Raw genomic sequence first — 23,174 nt, forward strand, 5'->3', positions numbered from 1 at the left:
ATTCTTCGTCCATAAGATCACTGAACAATTCCTCTAATACTGAAATATTTATTTTTCTAAGAAATGCTTTGCCTTCTATCAGGTCTACATGTAAACTACTGCTAAGTAATAGCAAAATTTGTAGATGAAGATGACAAACGCAGAAGCTGAAAAGAACCAAAATCTCAGGTCTTTGTCCTATAAAAGTGCATAAACAATCAAGAGAATCAAAGTATTTTCAAGTGTCCAAAATGAAAGGATTGGCTTTTAATTATGGACAAGGAAGTCAAGTCTGGCTTACATCTAGCTGCACTAAGGAGGAAAGAATTTCTAAAGAAATCACGACACAGATACAAGTAATATAGACACAATTTTTGGAACTAATCTTGTGACCCTATGAGTCCCTGAAAGCTGATAGAAGACAGGGAGGAGAACAGTTTGGAGAAAGGATTCTAACTTTGTTATTTGTATTAATAGTATGTCAGGTGTGGCCTCCCTGAAGAGGATGAACAGTCACTATGTCCTTATGATGTACAATTTAAAAAATTTTTATTTCTTCAAGCATAGAATAGATAACCAGAATTTAGCAGTCATTTTATACTGCAAGCTTATAAAAATATATAGTTTGAAAGGCGTTCTTACAGACATTTACTCCCCCACCCTTCACCATATAACTACAATATTATGGGCAGAATATCTGCTGTTAGTTCTAAAATATTTTGGCTCCTACCCAGCGAGAAGCCCTCAAGAACACAATTTATTAAATTAGCAAAATCAAAACACACTAGTGTGCGAGAGTGAGAGTATGAAATAAATATTAAATTCATGCCTTCACTCCTGAGATACCCTGACATAGTTTAACTAGTCCACTGACATGTATCTAGTTTGCATACATGACACCTCTTAAGAGAAGAGAAACCTGTACTCCACAGGAGATAAAAAAGCCGCAGTGCTTGCTTCGGGAGCTGAACAGATTACTAGTTCGGAGGGGCCTTCACAGTGGCAGCCCCATAGTGCACCATCTGCCAAATACAAATTGTCAATGGCAAGTAATCCTTGTTAACAACAGCCCCTGGAGATCGTTACGGCCAACGAACAAACCGTAAAAAGCCAGAGCTGGTACACTGCTAAGATTTTTCAGAGTTATGAAACGAAATACGCAGGTGCCCTGCTACACACTCAGCCTGATGTTTAACAACAGCCTTTGCTTTCTTGCTCCCTGTGCGATGCACAGGGATTCACAAAAGTCCACACTGCTATTGTGAAAAGAAAGAAATTATTAATAATGTATCCAGGAAAGCTCACTATTAACAGCTGAAATAAGCACTTACCAGGAACGAACACATCACAGTATTACAAAACCAGGACTTATCTGTAGTATCGCACGATGCATACCTGGTTAGCTTTATTGTTTTCCTGAATTCATTAGTAATCGGAGCTTTGTAGCCTCCTTTCCTCAATAAGGAATCTATGGTTTGAATGTGGTCCCATCCTGTTGAATTAGTAGCAAAAAGTAGTGAGAAATACAGCAATAAGAACAGGTATTACAAAAATACAGTACAGTATGTAGTTATTGATAACAAAAGTGCTCTGCTGAAGTTCTGTATAAAACACAGGTTGTTCTTCCCTACCTAAGAATGTGTATTTTTATCTCATAGTTGAAATATTTTAAAAGCGAACACACTATATCCAGGTGTCCTAGATAGGGGCGAGATACGAAAGTAAACTTTTCTGAACTATTCAGGTATGATCACGTATCACAATTACTTTATACATTATAAATGGCTATGACAGTATGAAAAATTAAATTTCTGTATAAAATTTAAAAGAATTATTAGTTGAACATGTGCAGAGAACTGCAGAGATTATACTTCTCCATAAATATCACTTAACTTTACAGCGATGTTTCTAATTTCTGAACTACTATATTATATTATAGGTGGCTGGGTAATAAAAAAAGCAATGGATTAAAAACACAGATTCATTATTGTTCTCAATAAAATCTTCATGCTATTCAAAACTCCCATTTATTGATTTTAAAAAGCCTAATATTTTAAGTGCTGTTGGACATGTTATTTCCAAAAGATGCAATTAGATTAGTCACATTGTTCGATTTAAAAAAAAAAAAAAGGTAGTTTTGGGTACATAAAAAAATACAAACAGGTAGTTTTGGGTACTTTAAAAAAAGTCAGGTTGCAATGCATGGTCTAATAAACCTATTTAGAAATTTAAACCACACACACCCCCCCCAATTACTGAATTAAAAAAGCTTGTGAAGTGATCACCAAAGGTCTCAACAAAAAACCCACTTCCCTAACTAGCCAACATTCAATTACAAAAGCAAAAAAAAAAAAAAGAGTTTACAGGCTTTCCAAGACAATTTTAAGTGACTATTTGGAAACAGAATTATAAATTATAGATGATCCTCAGTAAAGGTTTCATCCTATTCCTTAGTAGACCAACTTAAATATAAAAAGCAAAAGAAAGTAAAAAAAAAAAAAAAAAAGCAAAATGTCAAAGATTGTGACACACTGCCAACCCACAGTGAGCATGGTCAGCTGCTTAGTCCAAGAGTACTATTCAACAACATCTACTATCATTTTTTTAATTCACAAACTTAAGTCTCTGCCTCTATTAAAAGGGTCTTTAACAACGTTATTTTGGACTTTCATATTGGAAGTAATCCCCTTCCATCCACCAAAAAAATCCAGAAAGCCTGTGTTTATAAAAGGAATTAAGTACTAGAAGAAAGTACCTAATTTAAAAAAAAAAAAAATCAAACCTTGATCATTGCACATTTAGGAATAAATCAGCTGTTAAGATAATTGACCAGACATCCCATCATTTAATAGAGTTTTTGCATGTCACTAATACCACAGCATAACAACTGTATGAAAATTGGCAGCTTTTAACCACCGTGAGGCTGGCTGACAGCACTGTACCACCCCTCCACATTTTATTTTCCTACAGCTACACCATTTATGACTTGTTTAAATAAACAGCTACAGTTCACTGAATCCCTATATGGGGATTGATACAGGCATGTAATTGGCATTTTATATAAGAGTCTTCTTACAATTAAATATTGCTCCATCATCTGACATCAGTGCAAGGTCAAATATTGCATTTTAGATTTATATGTATGTTTAAATTCTTCACCAGATCATATGAAATAAAGTGCAACAATGACCTTGCTCCTTTGCAACCTCCGGTAAGTAGGTGGCGGTGCGTTTTGATCCTTTTTCATTGATGAATTCTATTCTAATGCCATGTACACCCACCTGCAAGAAATCGGCAGCTCTATTAGTACATTAAAAGAAAAAAAGACACACAAGATTTCTAACATGATAAAACCCAAAATGTGAACTTTTCCGTGGTCAATACCATTTTGCAAACAGTTTTAAGAGGTACAAGAGTCAACGTAATCTTTTTGAAAGGCGTTCACCTTACAGCCTTGTAAGGTCAGCAGCAGCACAAGAGCTTCCTTTCTGGTCTGAAGGAAAGCCAGCAGAGATGCAGAAGTCCTTCTGTCTCCCTCTGACACTGTCAGCAATGTTGTTGCTGATAAAATCACCTGGTCACCAGATATAATCTGCAGGCGACCAAACAGCCAGCAAATCTAATGACGCTTCAATTAAGAGCATTACTTTTGTTCAAAGTAACAACTGAACAACAGAAGATTTGTCACTCTATGAACTCGAGCCTGGAGCCTTCAAAATTTCTGCTAATGTATGACGAGGAAAAAGAAGATATTCCAAAGAATTCAGCTTCAACTCCTACTCCATGCTTCTAAGTACTCTAATATCACAAAACGCCAGTATGGAAACCAAAATTACTAGTACCAAGGAGTTAGACATATATAAACTTGAACTGCCAAAAAAAAGTTTAAAAAACCCCACAAAACCCATAAAAAGATGGCAGGCACCTTTCCAGGGCGTTATTTAAGCACCCCTCTTTTCAAGGTCCAGTAAGTCTGGTGAGAGCACCTGCGCTTGGATCAGGCACACCGTAACATACTCCCTTGCCAGTACGTTTTCAGTTGCTTTTGAGTTCTGTGTGTGAACACAAAGCATTCGTAGACAGAGATTTTTATTTTCATGCCCACATAACTAAGATGTTATTTCCATTTAAATCCAAAGTTCCCAACATTGTATGTGGAAACAAACAGTTTATGTTTAAAAGGGTGTAATGTTATTTGGTATGGCAGTTCTTTTTGGACACAAAATTAACTGAAAAATGCTGTAACAGTTTTTCCAGTGACAACCCATTTTACTGTAACTGCACGGACAGTCAAAAAACAAATAAGTAATATTTGCAAAGCTCTACCACTTGTTCAACTAACATATTTGCTTATATTAAGACTTTATTTTTTAATCTTTATAATCTGTATATATGATATAAGCACAGGGAAACGGGAGGCAAGAGTCTCTCTTGTGGCTGGCCGTGGCCTCAACAATTTCTCCCCATGAACCTAACATTTCTTAAATAGCAAAAATTACTTTGAGACTAACAAACATAATTCACTGCAAATTTTAACGTGACATTTCATTACCAAACATTCCTAAACCTAACTTTCATAACATGGGTATATAATCACTAGAAACATCAAATCTGTGTACTCAGATGATGTAATTATGAGCCCAAAGGGCCTGAAAGTAAAATGAAACTGTTAGAAGCTGAAACAAGCCTACCGAGTTCATTCCAAGTTTTTGCAGCTGGTGATTTTTGTAACTGTCTACATTTAATTGCCTCAGCACCAAGATCCAATATTTTCAGGTTTTGCACACCTTCGAATCCTGCAGAATATTAGATTCTAAATTCTACACAACTGTTTCGCATAATAGTGACCATCTAGTATTCATGAGAAACTAACCAGAAGCACTAGTGATGTATTAAGTATGATGCAACATTCAAGCAGTAGGTAATCGCATTACACTGGATGTTTCCGATTAACCATTTTAATGGACTTTTAGCCCCATGTCTGTGGAAGAAAAAGATGTAGAGCAAATTGAATAAGGCAACACAACTGCACCCACAATTCCTCTGGTTGGGAATATTTCATAGCGTCCTGTGAAGCATGAATTCCCACTGCACAGCTAAGCAGTACGCTTAGTCCTGCACAAATGGCTTTTCATTGTTTAACTCCAGTTAAACAAAACCAGGCCAGAGTTAAATAAATGGAAGCCACACACAAGCAAAATAAGAATGATCCACGCCAAGATTGGCATGAGCACAGTCGGGAATTTATTTTGACTTCCTCAAGAGACTAACGTTCCCGTATTGATGAAAACTTCAGTGAAATTCCCCAAAATATTCCTCTCTAAGGTGGGAGGGAAGGGGCAGGTCTATGTTTGGAAGGCATTAACTGGACTGTACCTGGCTTGCCTACCAGGCTCAGCACAGAACTTCACACAAAGCCTATGGCATGCTTCTCAAACTAAAAATACTGATAAACTACAAGGGAGTTTTTGTAGAATAACAACATCTGTGCAGCTCAGAAAACCAAACCAAACAATCTTCTTCTGCAGATGGAGTTGAAGTTCTGTCTCATTTATTACAATTTGTTAGGGAAATGACTACATACAGGTATCCTGGGCTGCAAGAAGATCACGTCATTGCTGTGTCAGCCTCCCACATGGATAGGAATCTATTTAGACGGTTGCTACTGGGAGAGGAAAGGGAGATCAGGAGAGAGACTTAGAAAGGCAACAAACCAATCTCCTCAATAGAAATATTTCTATAGGGTTTTAGAGCATGAAATACCATATATTATGTATGCAATACTTGTGCATATAAACTTTTTGGTCCACTGTGTAAGTGGCCAGAGGCTACCTAAAACTAACTCCAGTGACAGTATTAATTAAAAAACACAGACCTTTCACTAAATCTAAGGATTGCATTAAACTACTTTTTTCATTTTACTTCTCAAGTAACCTCACCAGTACTTCAGACTTTACTGTGTATTTATACACATTCATATTCATTTATATGCATTCTTTTTTTAATGAATCATTTATTTACATACACCTCAGGATGGGGGAAAACATGCACACACCACATTTATTGTTTTGGCAAGTGCTTCTGGCACTTCCTAGATTATCGTCCATAATATATATCTCTCTGTATCTATCTCAGTTGGGCCAAGAAAAAACTGTTCCAAAACCCACCCCAAAACCGAAGTTCAAGCAACTCTCATGTTCTACTGTTCTGACTCAAAGTTCCAAACACAATTTACAAATCTGTTCCTCTTGTACTGACCCTCCAACCACGCTGAGAGGAAGAAATAACATTACTCTCGTTAGACTATCAACATGGAATTTGGATAAGCATCTAAAACATCAAGCCTTGTTGAAATTAAAGCTTCTAGTCTGCTGTGGAGTAAATGATCATCAAATAATCATTCTGTTCAGTTTGATCTACTGCACTGAAATCTGTAAGAGATTTGCATGCAATTATCAACTACTTGGTTTAAGGTGAATTAATTGTAAACATTTTTTTCAGAAATACATTAAAGCACATAACAAAGAACCTGTTACAGAGAATCCACATGGAATATCCCAGAGCTGGAGTAGCACACCACCTCCTTGGTGTTAGAAACAAGTATCTGCCTGTTCCCAAAGTCCACTCACTACTTGCTGCTCTCCACTGAAGACTAGAAACGCGGCTCGACGTACAATCCTCACCGCCAGCGCGCCAGTGAAACTGCGACAAGCTCCGCTTCGGCCTCTCGGTTCTACTCACACAAGCTTTCCCGTAACCGCATGAACGACCGGATCAGGCTGGTCTGGGTCCTGGCTAATCCTTGTACTGACTTACGGCTTGTCAGATCGATCTTTGAACAGCGGCAAGCTAGAAACGTTTTCAAACAAAACAGTTGGCCCATAACTCGTATAGTATTCCTTCTGATACCACGTACCATAGTGACTTTCCCCTTTATTTACCTAACTAGTACTATGGAAATAGCTGCATACAAACCTGTCTGGAAACAGAACACTTCTAATTAAGCGACTGTTGCTACTTAGAAGCTGACCGCAGTTTTTATTAGCTGAATTCCACTGCTTTTTTAGCCCCATGTTTGTAGCAAATACGCTGGCTTCTTTCTGATCATCTTTAGTAGGGCCTAAATATTCTGATTTAACAAGGAAGGCAAAAAACTACTCAGGAGATATGCTCTCTACTTCATGACAAGCATTCTTTTTTAATGAATCATTTATTTACATACATGGAATCACTGAATATCGTCCAGAGAGAATAAAATACTGAGATCAAGACTCTTCTCTGTTCTAAGGAATATAAGCTGTAAGAGTTGCTGGTGCCACTCCACTTGCAGGAAGGAAAGAATTTCCACAACTCTTAAATGTACTAACTTTGTCAACAATGAAAAGCCACCTTTCCATCAACATTATCGTCTGCAACTATTTAAGCTAATATTTAAACCCGTGCACACAGGCTAAAGGCCTGTTGTATCAACACAGCAAGCATGTAGAGTTCTGCAGATTTTACTTCACTGAAGAACAGCAACTTCAGGGCAAAGATCTCTTTCAGGGTATTTTAAGGAAGAGTCGTTAGTCGATTCCAGTTAGTTATTACCCTGTTGGAATTACAATAATGTTTTCCAAAAAGTTTCTTATTATAATTACAATGTTTCATGATGTTTTAACAAAAAAATGAGGAGAGGGTCTCAATTAGCAAGACAGACTTTACCTTCTAGCAAAAACTCCCACAAATTCTTAATTAAATTAATGAGAAAATAAATTAAAAAGGTGTTCGCTTGCTATAACATGAAATAGAGAGGAAATGAGGAGAGGCAGTTTGCTTTTCTCTTCTGTATTTCTAGGAAAAAGAAGCACACAGGGGATATATTAAGTCACTTCTCACTGTAACGTACCTTGCAGCCGTACCCCCTCAAGAAGGCAGAGCCTGTAGCACCAAAGCTGGAATCGCAAGACCTACGATGTGATCACACCTTGTACATGCCATTTCTGGGACCCAAATCCACTCACACGACTGTCTGAGCATAGGCTTATTTGCCCAAATTTTGACTTACAAGCTTCACAAACTAAACACAAGATCCTTCTAAAGGACCCAAAGCCATGACACCTCACAGCAATCTATTCAAACGCTTCTGCAGTCATTTTTTTGGGGGGCTGCTAGCCACACACACAGTCCCCAGTGCAAGGTGAGATCCAAGTCTATCTGCATTAAGAAGCAACAGCACAATTGGAGGCACCCTGAGGCAGGAGTTCAAATTTGTGCAGGAAAGAAAAGACTTGGTAGAAGGACAGATCAAAAAGATGAGCTCATGCAGACTGGAAATATGGATAAAGCTGAGTTTATGCAGGGAAAGAACGACTGCTATCAATATCAAATGTGTTTAAAAATAGTTGGTCTTTATGAATTGTCTCCTGGGTAGTCCTTTGATAGCTGATCTTTTATTAAAGAGCAGTACTATCAAAAAAAAGAAACATATTTTAGAGTTTCTCATGTTGCCCATTTCTTTGAGATGGAAAGATTGTGAAACCCCACCCCAGCAGCAACTGGACCCCAGCAGTGTGTCATGGGTTCTGTCGGGAGAAATGAAGAAGCAGTTCGTACACTGCAATTCATGTAAAGTCACATGTAAGTAAGAATGCTAAATTATATTTTAGGAAGCATCCTCATGAACCATGGCACTGAAGTGGTCCTTTAAAGGGTTGCACTTTCTCCCAAGTACTTTTATAAAAAGGTGACAATTGCAGCAATTTGAAAAATCATATGGGAGCTAATAGCTGTCAATTCACTCATCTCCTGTTTACTTGGTCGAAGTTTCTGCTGCAAAAGGATCTCACATTGCTTTTTACATCTGAAATATTAATTTATTTAGTTTGGGAAGATAATTCATTAATGAGAGAAAAGAAGATCTAGCACTCTGTTTCAGAATACAGGAGACACTCCTGAGCCCTGTCTTCAAATGATCTGGTCTCCAAGCCACCAGAGCCCCGTGAGGTGTCCGAATCGGCAGTTCTGAAATATTGTGACCTCTGTCAGCAAATTGCTGAACTGGCTCCCATGGGATCATCAGTAGCATACCCACAGAGGTCAGGGGTCCTAACCAGGCTGAGGTTTTTCAGGATGATCCGGAAATCAGCATCATACAAAACGAAAGATGCAGAATCTCTTTTCACGTCATACTCCAGACGTCCTGAAACATCTTTTTGCCATTAACATTGCATAACTGCAGCTCCCTTAAAAGAACCATGGATGACATAAGCTGTCTCACTGACAGGGGCACCAATAGCGATGAATCGTTCTTTTAAGGACTAACAATCACAAATTTTATCTTTGTCATATTTATACATCCCCCCACCCCTTTTGCATGGAAAACTTGTGGATCATCCACAACTATGTATGATACGCTCACTTGAGAAGCACGTTTCACTTAGAGGAAAAAAGAAAGAAAAAAACCCCACCAAAACCCCAACCAATCACAGAACCTACTTTGTGACCATTTCTTAGAATTCCTAGGAATTTGCTAGAGGTTTTAAAAATTTTAAAAACCTTAAATGAAATAGGAGAGAACAACTAAGCAAATGGAGAACACAAGGATTATTGTATCTTTGACCCTCCATTCTTCCCTCCTAAGTCAGGGCTTTCCAATAAGACAAATCGTGAGAATCCATAAAATCAGAACTGAGCAAGACTACACTTCTGCATTAAGCTTTTTACACTGTTGTTGAAGTCTCAAGGATTCTGCAACCGGATATAGAAAGGACATTGAAAGTAAAAGCCCCCTTTGTTCTATACAAGTATTAAAGTTATGAATCAGAAGTCTCCCAAGAACAAAGTTAAAACCAGTCTTTCCAAGGGAGAGTGGATTTTTGAATTCAGGTTTTAGTTTCAGCTTCTCTTTAAGGATGAATATTCTGGTCATCTTAGAAGTTTATTATTGAGAGAATAAAACTGCATCTAGTAATTACAGACTACCACATGGAAAGAGCTAAATGTTATTTGAATATGCACTTCACACTTTCAAAGAGACATTTTCTGAGTGTATTCATAATCTGATTTTTAATAAATTATAATAAATGAAATTAAATTGAAAATATAACAATATTACCTCCAGAAGTCAACCTAGTAAGGCAGAAAAATTCCAGCAGTTTTTTGATTTCTAGCTTGGTTTAGTATTAAAAATCACTACAGTTTTGATTACTTGAAAACATTGTTTAAAGCACTCTAACAGCTCGGTGACAGGACAAACTACTACTCTGAAGAAAACTTCTTGTGGAGAATGCACACGCAGTTTCAGCTAAGATTTATTTTTGGTCTGGCATGAATAATTCTGATTATGGTGAAAATGCTGATAAATCCCAAAGGAAACTTACACTCATCTCATTCAGAATTAGGTATCAGAAGGTAAGAAGCCCTTGGCGTTACGAGTTGAACAGGAAACACGTTTTTACTAGATTTTCAACTACTGTAAAATTCATAATGCTGAGGTTACAGCTAGGCACCACCATTCTGATACAGTAGGGCCTCTTACCATTTTAAGAACAAATGAAATTTCTATTCAATGTACATTTGTTATGTCTGAATACAATAGAAAGCCTCTTTTTCTCTTAAGAAATCCTAAAAATTAAGTAGGGCTAAGTCATTATTAAAGGGAAATGCGGTAACTTGTGTGGTGTCTCTGGCATTATAACACATCCACTATCATATATGACAATTTCAACAACTTTTTATGTCCACTTAAATAGAGTCTCAAAGAGCAACACAACAACCATACTGACTGAGATGAGAAGTTCATCTTAAGTCCAGTAACTTGATTTTTGCAAGTGTCTAATACCAAATAATTTGGGAAATAGAGTAATACAGAATAACACTTCCTTCAGTATACCTTCCCAGAAAGAATTCTGAAAGCAGCGTTTGCATCTTAATCTCTTTTAAGCTGCTTTTCCAAGAGAACGCATGCAGGTTTCCTAGAACGTAACAATTAAAATCGATTCAGCTCCACGGATAAGGAGCAAAGGAAAACAAGAGCAACAATTTTCTCGGCCTCGTTGCATAAAGGCTCTGTGGGGTCTGTGCAGACCACTCGCTCTGAAAGCAAAGTTTCAGGAAAGACAAACGGCTCACTCCTACAAGCTAAATCAGGCGGCTTGGCTTAGGACTGCAATCTTTTGCAATGCTTGTTTCCAGAAGCATACATCAGACTATTGACTTTCATACTGGAACATCCCCTTTCCAGAATCAATGGACTGATCTACCATGTTTCAGTAGTTAGCTATGCTGCAAAAGAGGTCTCAGGACACCAGCACTCGGACACTACCGTGCCTGATGGAGTCTTAGATATAAATACAGCCGTGCAGACCACTCTGAGTGCTGAAGTGGACAAGACTACAACGTTATTCCATTTTTATGGCTCGGACTTTTAAGGCGATGACAGTTCCATCAAAAAGGATCTTTTGAATCTATGCACAAAACAATGTGTATAGAGTGCAAAACAGCAACAGCTACACTAAATACATGCAGCTAATTCAAAGGGTATTACTTCTGCTATAGATGTCCATGGTATCAAAGTAATTTTCTTAAAAGATAGCTGACATCCTTACCTCCCAGTCCATGTAGTCACATACATCTTCAAAGTTAGTGAGTAGAGACACTGAGCAGAAAAGCCGTGGCAGCTCATCCCTCGTCATTGGGGGGAAACGACTATCTTTAAGGGCACTGTTGAAGACAAAACACAATTTCAAAGGATTTTTTTTTTTTTTTTAAAGTTCAAGGACCTAATGAATCAACTGAAAAGTATAAAGGACAAAAAAAATCCTGATGAAATGATGACCAGCTTGATAATCCAGTTGCCAGTGTAACACACTGACCAAGATTCCCAACTCTTTCCTTAACCATTTGTTTCAGTTCTTGGCTCGCCAGTGAGGTGATGTTCTGAGGGTCATTGTTCCTGAGCTGATTTTGCTACTGTGACAATCTTAGTAATGAAACAGTTGAAAGTTTTTTGGAAAAAGTTATAAAAGCAGTAGCTCTTTTACTTGCAATTTAGTAAACTCCTTTCAAAAAGGATTAAACAAAGTAGAGGGGGAAATTCTGCAATAATCAAACATGTAATACAGTAATCAAACTGTAGAACTTAATTATTCGGTGAAAAAAAAAATCCCAACAAGAATATTCTCCAAAAAAAAGAATAATATTCATGCGTACTGGCAAAGTTGATAAAAAGGTAAAACCATCCAAGGGCTCTGCAGCCCTGTAAACCTACAGGACTCGAAAATGTTCTACAAAGCCGAGGTAATGATTAGTAACAGGGAAGCTTGAAACAGCTACGCTAATCCTAAGGCTAATGTACCATTCTATAGACAAACATACACCTAATGGGGTAAAATTCAATACAGAGAGGAGCTACCTGTGCACATTCCAGCACGCTTCGAAAAACAAAGCGGTTAACAGACAGTAAGCACTACCATGAGTAAGAACATTTGTAAAAACCTACTTGCATATGTTTGGTTAAGAACCAGTTAAATTGGAAAAGGGAAGGTTAAAGTGAGTATGGGATCTCAAATTTTTATTGTCTTAAAGATTTGGAAATATGACATGTATGAATACAGACATGCTCATCTCCAACAAAAGCAGTGATCTGCTAACTCAGCTTTTTGATGAGGAAAGAGAATTTAAGAGACTTACTAAAGTAATTACCGAGTTCTTCATGTGTCTCATTGTTTCATCTACCAATTAAATCATTCTTAGCTGGTTTACTTGCCATATGGCCAGTGGTTGTTATCAGCTGGTATGACGACAGCCATGGCCATGGTGTTTAGAATAGGGCATCAGATCTCTGCATCAGATACCACCACTTCATATGAAGAGTACTGTAACTTTATTAAAGCAGACCAAATAAGGACACATAAGCAAAATATGTAAAGTTTAGCTAATGGGAATTTGAATACTCTACTGAAAAATACCCAGAAAGACAAGCATTATTTCATCAAGAAAGAACAAATTCAGTTATTTTAGGAAACAACTGTATGCATGGATATTGCTAATACTTGTTTAAACCTGTTTTTCATAATTTATGCAATAATCTTACCACGCAAAACATTTCCTGTATTGTGAATTTACAACCTTCAAAAAACTTCTGGTTTATTGGGTTTTTTTTCTTTTTTTACACAACTTGATACTAGGAGCTTAACTAACTTTCAATTCCCCTTCCTAAAGCTGCCAAAACACATTTGTGTATTTCCACTTTTTGACACAAAGGGTGGCTACTCTAGGTGTAAGCCCCGTCCCAATAATGTTAGCAGTAGAAGTCTCAGGCAAATTCCCACTCACTTAAGATCTGCTGCCCTGGCATTACCAGATGAGAAACCATCCTTAACTTAACACCCTCTAAGCTGTACAGAAACAAACATCATACAACACACACGTAAGCCAGGTCTCAGCCAGCCTGCTCAAATGCCGAGATAATAATTTGAAACAAGAAGGGTGAATCACAACAAATTGGAATATTGATAAAAAGCTGAGATACGGAACCTTCACGCGAAGACGGTGGAAGCAGAAAGGCACGTAAGTCTCAGGCATATATACACAGCAAAGAAAGTAGTTCAGTTTTAGTGAAATCAGAGCAACGCAGTGAACGCTGCATACGTATGAGCAAGCTTAGCTTGCTAATTCTATTATTCAATAATATGACACTGGCACAAATGCCTTGATTGCTTTCGCCTAACTATCTCATGGTAACTAAAATATTGTTTATCAAATGACACCACCATTTCAACTATACCTAGTTCCTTCAGAACAGCTACGTGCTATTCTACCTCGACAGCCTGCCGAAAAATTGCCCCTCAGCACCTCCGTGGCTCTGCACATCTGTGCGTGTAACCTGCACGAACACTCGTGCTGCTGAAAATGGGCGAGATACCTGGCAGAACAAGATCAGAGATTTGAGCCACTGTCTCTGACACCACTGTCATCGGTCAATACAGAATATTGCTGCTATTCTATTCCTCCTTTCCCCATCTCCAGACCCCATATTACAATTTGTTGTCATCTTTCCAAACAGCTTTGTCTCTGTTGTTACATAAGCAAAACCAAAATTTACCTGGAGAAATCTGTGTTGACAAACAATCAGCAATTAGAACAAAACACACCAAAGGGAGATGCCAACAAGAAAGCATTTATTTGTACTGGTTAGCTACACGTGAAATATTACATCTGCTAACATAAAATTTATGAAATTAAAATCATCCAGCAATTGTATCGGGTGCCAGTTTTAGAAGAACTAGCTTAAAACTTAATAACCCTGCCCTAATGAGCTTGATCGAGGTGCATCATATGCTACTTTAAAACTAGGAAATGTTTTACCTTTTAACTGTAATATACAGCACTTAAAGAGTAATTATCGATCAGTCTTTTATTACTACCATGGTTGAAACTCTGAAGTAAGTTCCAGATACCTTTCGAAGACCTAAGAGCAGCTTCGTATCATCTCTTCACAGATGAACTGTTTTCATTTTTGCATTTTTTAATGCTTGGTTAGCAGGAGACATACATCATTAGAGATGCTTCCCTTCAGAGTTCAGCCGTTATCCTTACGCCTAAACTTCATCTCTGTGGGTAGTGACTAAATCACTATCTACGGACTGTTCTGGTGATGTCAGTAGAAGCAGCGGATGTCATCACACCCAGTAGAGTTCCTCATGGGCAGCAAAGCTCTCAATGGTTAACAGGCTGGCCTCCCCCTCAGAAACGTCAGCAGATCTCACCACTTACCAAGGATAACAAAGCTTGCACGAGCTTTTACCTTTGCTGCTCCTGTTCTGGGAAGAAAGCTATCAGTTTCGAGAGGCAGCAGGTTGGCATTTATCATACGTTACGTACACTCTACAGAGACGTATGTATGTAAATTCAGATTACTGCCTCGCTGCATTAGCATGCTTCTTGGTGACCAACTCAAAGCAAGCACAAAATACAGACGGGATAACGTATGCTTGTTCTGCGCAACAGCTTGTTACTGGTCTGAGCTGTTCCGAATGAAAAGTACCTGTATAATTGTGTGTCAGCATTCTTGATTAGTAGAGATGACTTTGTTCTGTTTATTTGATGGAAGCATTATTTTTGTAGTATTAGAACATGATTTTACAATCTTTTTCAATGCCATATTCTTCTGTTAATTCTTCCATTAGAAAGACAAAAGGATTCTTACTGAACAAAACCTGGCATGTGAGATACCAGGTTTAAAAAACATTAACTGCACAATTTTTCTGTTCAACATAGAATTAATGAAGGGTAAGTGAAGACAATTAGTAAAATAAGTTGGAAAAAATAGGCAGAGTTCAAAGCTACTTTTAAAGAAAAAAATACTAATTTTAAAAGTGTTTTCTAAACCATCTGTTCTTTATTCCTTAATACCCAGAATGAATTCACCTATATTGCTGCTGACTAAATGAAGTACCTGGTAGCAGAGAGCTGAAAAGCAGCAGTGCCAAGCAAGGGGAATGCTAGCTGGCCAATACATGGAGTTCTGCTCCACGTTAAAAGCAAAGCAGGCAAAAATCAAAATTGAATCTTGTTCAAAGAAAGCTATTTTTAGACACAAAATGCACGCACACACTCGTATGCCTTTCTAGTTAAATAAACTTCATTTATAGTCTTGGGTATCCTACTAAGATCAAGAAATTGCCAGTCAAGAAAAAAAACAAAACAGAATGTTACTTAACTATCAGTTTTTCTTCAGCTGAGCTACGCTATACAAATCTTAGCTTCTCCTCAGATGAAGTTTATTTGGCCATAAGCTCTCCAGAAATGTTTTTCAATAATTTAATTTTCCATGTAACACTCCTTCTTGTATTTGGGATACCGAAAAATTTGCAAACACATTAAAGACACGGAAAATATTTAAAGGAAATTGTTCAAAGTATTTTGAGTTACCATGACAAACAGCATAAAGTTTAGCAAAAGATCAAACAAGGTTTATGTTCCTTAAGACTACATCTTGTTTTTGTAAAATACCACCAGAGAAGCTCTTGGAATCATCTGAAATAGTATGAGCAGGTGAACCAAAATGCAATATATTGTTGTATTGTCCAGCTATAATTTCTGTAGGCTATAAAAATGCTTTAAAAAAAAAGTCAGCTTCAGTCTTTAAGAAACTGTGACTCTTAAATGTAATCTGGCAGATGGGTAAGAAACAACAGGACACAAATTGAGTAAATAAGTAGTAGTAATGGAGCTACATTACTCTGTTTAGAAGTGCCTGAAAATCTTTGTGACTGAATTTAAAGGATCCTTTAAAAAAGTTTGATAGCACGTAAGTAGCAAAAATTGTAAAGAAGGCTTTAGGTGCAGATGAACAAAGGTATTAAATTATTTAAATTCTTAATATTTTATTCTTTGTTATGCAATGACAATTATTAATAATAAAATTTCTCACTAAACCTATTTTTGGGGGAGAGTCACATCTCCAGACCCAAACTGGACAGCGATCTTAGGCAAAACTGGATACAATTCTGTACATTACTGGGAATTACTTTGGGGGCTTAAACATGACACAGGGGACGGAGATGCAAAGGAAACTGTCAAACCTTGGACAACGTACACAGAATACTTACTTTTATAGGAAGTGTAAATGAGGCAGAGACGGTAAGTGACTCACGCAATTTGGGAGGCTTGCACGGTGAGTCAGTGACAGAATCAAGAATAGAATCCAAGATCCCCAACTCCTAAAAATCTACTTTTTGTGACAGCCTCTCTTTCACAATCTGTTCAGCGCACCATGTAGAAACACAGCTCTTGGAGGAGTAATCAAAACAGAACCGATAAATTTCATCAAATTTTAAAAAAATCCAATTAAAAAAATAAATTTCCCATTACTTTCTCAGTTCATTCTGCTACAGTCAATTTTCTCTTAACCAGTTTCCGACACTAAACATGGCTAAACCAAACCATAATTCTCTGGCATCTAAATAGTTCTTCAAATATCATCAGTAGTTATGAAAAACAGGCTAAAGATCTCATTTTACAAACTATTACCCTCTTCTGATAAACAGTACCTTGGCACTCCTTTTGGATGGTAAGCAGAGGACTGAAATTCTATCTGCTCTGAAAACCTCTTTTCATTTAGCTCAGTAAGTTTAACCCTGAGATTCTGGCTTCTTTCACTGAGCAAAATGTGCTTAGCAGAATTACTTTAGAAAATGCATTAAAAGAAATGGCCCTATGTCAATGAAGTGAGCCCAAAGGACCTAGATATTGTTCTTCAATTAATTTAAAACATCCTGAAATTGAGTGGCAAACTCACTGGATTTTAGATAACAGCAAACAGACGACAGCAGAGACACCTGGTGCCAGTGTTTCGGGGGGAAAAAAAAAAAGTCAATATTTATTGTTTGTTCCATTGCTGGGTTACTGATCAGGGAAGTTAGTTGAGATTTTTACTTTTTCATTCAGTAACTTCAATAAGAAGAAATTAAGGAACATTTAAGCAGATCACCAGTATTTTCCTAATGAAAATCAGCTATCATAACTCAGTTTGGCAGAGACCAGAAAAGAACAGCAGCTTCCAAGTCACGATTCGCAATTAATTTTTAAGCCAGAAAAACAGGGCAGAGTGTGCTGCTCTTCAGAAAGCAAAATTATTAGGAATAAAATTCTCCTAGCTTTCAGTGTAAGAGATCAGACAGCCTAACACAACCCACATGACAGGCTTCTAACAGCTTTTATTTATGACCAGCACAGTTTTGCCAACTTAAATGGAGATTTCAAGGACTGATTTACATGCATCATGAAATCACTTGAATGCAAGGAAAAAGAATTTTTTTTTTTTTTTGTCAGACTGGAAAAATTTCCAGGAAAGAAAACAACTGTGAATGACGTGATTTTCCTGAACCCTCCCTTACATTTGGGAGACAGAAAGGGAAAGAACAACATTTCTACTTCCTGCACATTATGTTGCTAAGTGGCTGTCGCAGGGTGAAAAGAGAAATCACGCTTGGTGACATTTGGCACAGAAATACTTCTCTGAAGTTCTTCACTTATTTTAATAGCACAGTGCAGCAGGTAACGGCAACAGTGCTTCAGGGGAGAGAAATAAAATATTGACCTGGCATTTTGGCTCTTCTATCCATTTTTTTTTTTAACTGAAGTATGTCAGAAAGTCTCTCTCCCAATCTCTGCCTGGATTCAGACATTTAGTTTAATAATAAGAAGGAATATTCTGATACTCTATTTTAGACAGTTATTTTAGCTATGAGAAGAGTATCATTGCTCTAAAAGACAACTCAGCTGCAGTAGTTACAGGACACAGTACACTGAGTCAGCACACACATCTGGTTGGGTTTGAGTTTACCAAAAGTCATTCAGCTTTTCCCTTTTTTCTTTTTTTAAAACAACTATACAGGATTGGATATTGTCAGACTCCTTGCAGATGGCATAACAATGCTATAGAAGATATTAATATAATGCACTGACAAAAAAAAAATATATAATCTCTATTAAGACAAGACCCAGAAACGGAAAGAGGTAACAACATTTACAGTGTTCTATTTCAAACATTTTCCTAAGAGAACACATTGGTTTGTTCACAATATCCTGAAGGACAAACCAATATACTGAGTTTTTATTACCAGTTTCAAATTGTTGAATGAGAAGGAAGAAAAGAACCTCTGGGCAAAAGAACAATCAGCTACCAAAGAAAAACTATGACTTGCTCACTTCAGTAGTTTCCTGAGCTCCTCTCCCACTCAGACAGCAGCGACAGAGACAAGAACAACTACATTTCAAAGCTTTTTTTTCGAATTCAGATGTCAAAAGATCTAAAAACTTCATCTTTAGGAGTTTGCTAAAGTCAAGACACCTAAACTTGCTCGCTGGCAAAATTATTCATCCAAGACATACTTTAAAAGCAAGAAAAGAAAATGGCAAGGTTCCGAATCAATGCTGCAGCCTCCTGCCGAACAGAGCGGGGGTGAATCACGTCTTCCCACTTGGGACGCCATCATACACGGAAATGCCCGGCCCTGGCATGGGTACCATGGTGCGGTACCAGCCACAAACCCAAAATACCATGTCAAAGCAGTTCATGGTCTGGGACAAAACAGAAGTGGCTGTTGCTGGTGATGACAGAACCCAGCAAAACCTTAACGAGGCACATTTCATGGGACTACTTTCAAGAAGAATGCTGGAAAAAAAGAAATTGTAACACATGTAAAGTTAACAAAAGCTGTCTTAAAAGTGGTAGGTACTTAGGGCTGTAAATTAGAGATTTTTGTCGATGCTTCATCATTGAACTGGAAATTCTTAAAAGATATATTTCTAAAAATATTAACTTCAATATCAGTCTAACACATGGGGGGAGGGGAGTAATTCAGGCATTTTGTTTGGAGTACTCCTGAAACCTGAGCAGAGACAATCAGGATATACTGCACTCAACCATTTCCCCATCATTGCTTATTTCAGTTGTACACAAAGTATTTTTCACCACTTGTTCCTCGTGCTATATGAACTCATTGATTTTCCATTTGTGCAGAAGCAGTTCCATTAGATAGCAGGGAATACAATAGTCACTAAGGCATCACGACATGTAGGCAAAGGGTTACTGAAATCTTAAAAAAATTCTTTATTACATACAGAGTTCGCTTTTGACTGTAATCACAAGTGAAAAATGATTTAATGGCTTCAATTATATTCTTAACAGTATTTTTGTGCATGTATTGTGCCACCCTCACACACAATTAAAAAGCAAACCATACTGCTATTGCTGATAAGGGTCTGGGATCTTGTTGGTTTTTTCTAGGGGTAATTAAAATTACCAGACAAATCCTTATTTTTATCTCGATTTCCTGCTCTGGCTATCTTGACTCATGGTACATGCCCACATGGAATGACTACCATGGTGTGGGATGCTTCTCGGTCAACCTGCAGTCAATGTGTTAAGACATGGAGCTAACGAGCACCTGCGTAACAACCACTGTCTGAAACTCCTGGAAGTTTAACTACTGTTGGTTCTTCAGCTGGGTCTGTCAGTCTAACATACATACCAGATGAAAACAATCAAATCCTCTCTTACCCACCATTACAAAATTTCTTCTAAGAAAAGAAAGCTCATAACCACAGAAGCTGAAAAGCTAAGGCTTCCATAAATTTAAACACAGCTTTTTAGAAGGGGGGGAAAAAAAAAAAAAGTTTTTTTTTACTGCTCTGACAATTACCCATATAAATATTCCATCACACTCTAGATCCTTCCAAATAAAGCCAGTTCATAATTATGTCACAATAATATTACACTGTGAGGACATAATGTCTGAAATTCATTTCTCTTTCTTACTGCTATCACGTATCAAGGAAACAATGAAGGCTTATATGGAGAGGTCCTTAAAGTTTAGGAAAATTCTGTGTACATGCTGTTATGGTCTTTAAGTGGAAAAACATGATCACAAAAGTTGCAGCTCCTACAATCTGCTCCCATCAGAAAATATAATGCAGTCAGAACTAAAAAAATCCAGAGTCATATTGTAGTGTCCTGATTACATTAATAAGTTTCTATGGCTTCAACTTCCTTACTGCTTCCTGAAGCCAGAAATCTTACACTATATTGCTTTTGTAGTTCTAAAGGACTTTTCTCCTTGAATGTGAAGAAAGAGCAAACCAGTTAAAGAGTCTGCGTTTCTCTCATACTGTTTAAATCCTGTAGGGCATAGGGACATCATTTTGCATTACTATACTATATGCTCTATTACACTGAAAAAAACCCCCACCTTAAATTAACCTAACTTTACGATGTAGCAGAGCTTCAGTAACAGCTGAGAGGTATGCTATCACAAAGGTATGCTAAATCCAAAGTCTTCACGTGACAGGTTAGTAAGCAAGAAGTACGGCTTATAGCAAATTGCAAGGCAACACGTGCCATTACTGTGTATTTGCCCAGGTGTAACACAAAAAGCTGTGACTGCTACGTTCCATACACTCCATACTTCTGGAACAGAACAAAGCCAGTTCGGAACAGCCATGCAAACCAGTTGTCTGTACTCTGAATTGCTCAGCATGGACCTTGAACAATATTTTCCGACTGCAGGGGAACATAAGGTAAAGCAGCTGTATGCAGTCGTTTCTTTGTAGGTGGCAGCTTTTCTGCCTTTTCCTGTATTGTCCCTCACCCCTCCCTGCATCTATCATCATGCTGGGATAAATGAGGACAATGGAATTCAAAAAGGCGTGACAATTTTGGTGTCATACTCATGCAAGCGTTCAGGAAGCTGAAAGGTGTCAATTGCCATGGAAATGGCCTGGTTTGATACCTAAAAAGCAAATCCACAGCACTTAAACCAACCTCACAACATAACACAGTACGCTTGTCTCAGTCACTCCAGATGCTTATTTAAAAATTGAGTAACAAAACTGACCAGGGCTTGGTGTGTAGGTTTTTGTTTGGTGAACATATGACAGAGTAGTCAGGAAACTCTAACTGAGCTCCAACTGGACTAAATTGTAATGTCACTAAAAGGCTCTCCAGCAGATGGCAAAGTTTAGATAATTAACAAAAATGAACTGCTCAATTACATTTAGAACCATACAGCTCGAGCAATGCTAACCACTCCAATCCCTAGGAGCATAGAAAGAAGTCTCTAGAATTCTTTACATCTCCAGCAAGTCTCTCAATATTGACCTAAGATCACCACTTTACCCCCAGATACTGAAGACAAAAATTTTTAAGGCCACTATTGCCGAATTCAACCCACATTTAATCAAGTCACAAAATATTACTCCCCTCTAAAGATGCATTCAAGTCATAATTTTAGAAAAGTACAAGTTAACATGAAATATTTTTAATTCTTTATGAACTTTAAAAAGCCTCATCTTAAGCACATATGGAAAAATGTTCCTAAACGTCTCAGCAACGCAAAGATATATCAATACACGAATATAATTTGAACATTTACATGTTTGATTTCCTACAGCTTGTAAAAAGGGTTTATTTTTATTATACTGTTGAAAGTCTGGAACAACAGAGTACTTGATTTTCTCAATATTCCCTTTGCCACCAGAAATACTATAAACTCTATTTTTATATAAAAATATGATGGAGTTGAATTTTTGTTAGTTGTCAATATGATTCAGTTTAAAAACAACCAACACAGTAAATGCCAAAGATGGAATTTTACAATTAAACTCAGTTTTGATACTGTTTGTCACACATAGAGAAACTATGTTTTATGGTCAGGACTTTCAAACAGCAGTGATGGACAAATTAAATAAGAATAAGGAAAGCAAAAGGCATGGTAGAATATGCAGTAGCGGAATTGAGAAGGAAAAAGATCATATTCACTTATGTGAGGTGTTACATTAAATGGTTCATAAAAGACAATAAAATACTCTTGAAATACAAAGGTATTGATGAATATAGTCCGATAAATCAAAGGTGACAGAATCCAGTCTTGAAATTCTTGAACAAGTGTGTAAGTCCTACACCATCCTGCAGACTGGAGTATGACCACTCATAACACAGGGCACTGAATAATATCCTGGCTGGTTTCCCCAAGATCTGCGTTCCATCAATATCACTGCTCAACTTGGGTTATGGTTAAACCAGCTGCTTTTTCTCTAAGAGCAATGTCTTACACAGCCTGCGAGTATAGCTGCAAAGTGACACAAACTCGAGTGCTGTCAGTGTAAAGGTTGGTATATGAGCTCATGGCATCTTACTGATTCTCAGTGTTTTTATAAATATAGTAAAGAAAAAAAAGAAAAAAAAAAAAGACAGGCACAAGATGAATCCCTTGTGGCATGTCGTATGTAACAAGAGCTCAGGGAAAGAAATAGCCACTCCTTGTTTCATGGGAATTTTGGATTCTAGACACTTACTCCTGCTATCACGAAGCCATCCAGAATACAGACATGAGAATCACTGCATCAGGATGAAACTTAATTCCTTATTTAAGGCAACAAACAAGGCTTCTCAACATTTTTTTTGTTAATTTTGTGCGTGAGTTTTTACTTCATACATGAATCTCAGTAACAGATTAAGCTACGATTGTTCGATACCTTTACAAATCACCAATTAAAAAACAGAGTATGTTTTAGATACATAAACACATTCTACACAGCTGGAAACTTTGCTTCCTGAATTTCCTTCCCTTGATGATCACCTACACACAAGTTCTCTGTGTGCCGCCTTTTTATTCTCTGTTTAGCTACTCTGGCACTTCTCTCTCATG

General features: G+C 37.4%; 1 protein-coding gene across 2 annotated transcripts in view; it reads right to left on the reverse strand.

The window, feature by feature from the left end:
- AMMECR1 (AMMECR nuclear protein 1) overlaps nt 1–23,174 on the reverse strand; it is a 105,478-nt gene that overhangs the window by 7,829 nt on the left and 74,475 nt on the right. For both annotated transcript variants that reach the window (XM_075763638.1, XM_075763639.1), the window contains 3 exons: nt 11,568–11,682; nt 3,170–3,260; nt 1,375–1,471 (listed from right to left, as the gene is read on the reverse strand). In XM_075763638.1, the coding sequence (XP_075619753.1) occupies nt 1,375–1,471; nt 3,170–3,260; nt 11,568–11,682 (303 nt within the window). The remainder of the gene's footprint in view (nt 1–1,374; nt 1,472–3,169; nt 3,261–11,567; nt 11,683–23,174) is intronic.

Source organism: Balearica regulorum, chromosome 11, assembly GCF_011004875.1.
Source record: "Balearica regulorum gibbericeps isolate bBalReg1 chromosome 11, bBalReg1.pri, whole genome shotgun sequence".
In the NCBI taxonomy this organism is placed as follows: Eukaryota; Metazoa; Chordata; class Aves; order Gruiformes; family Gruidae; genus Balearica; species Balearica regulorum.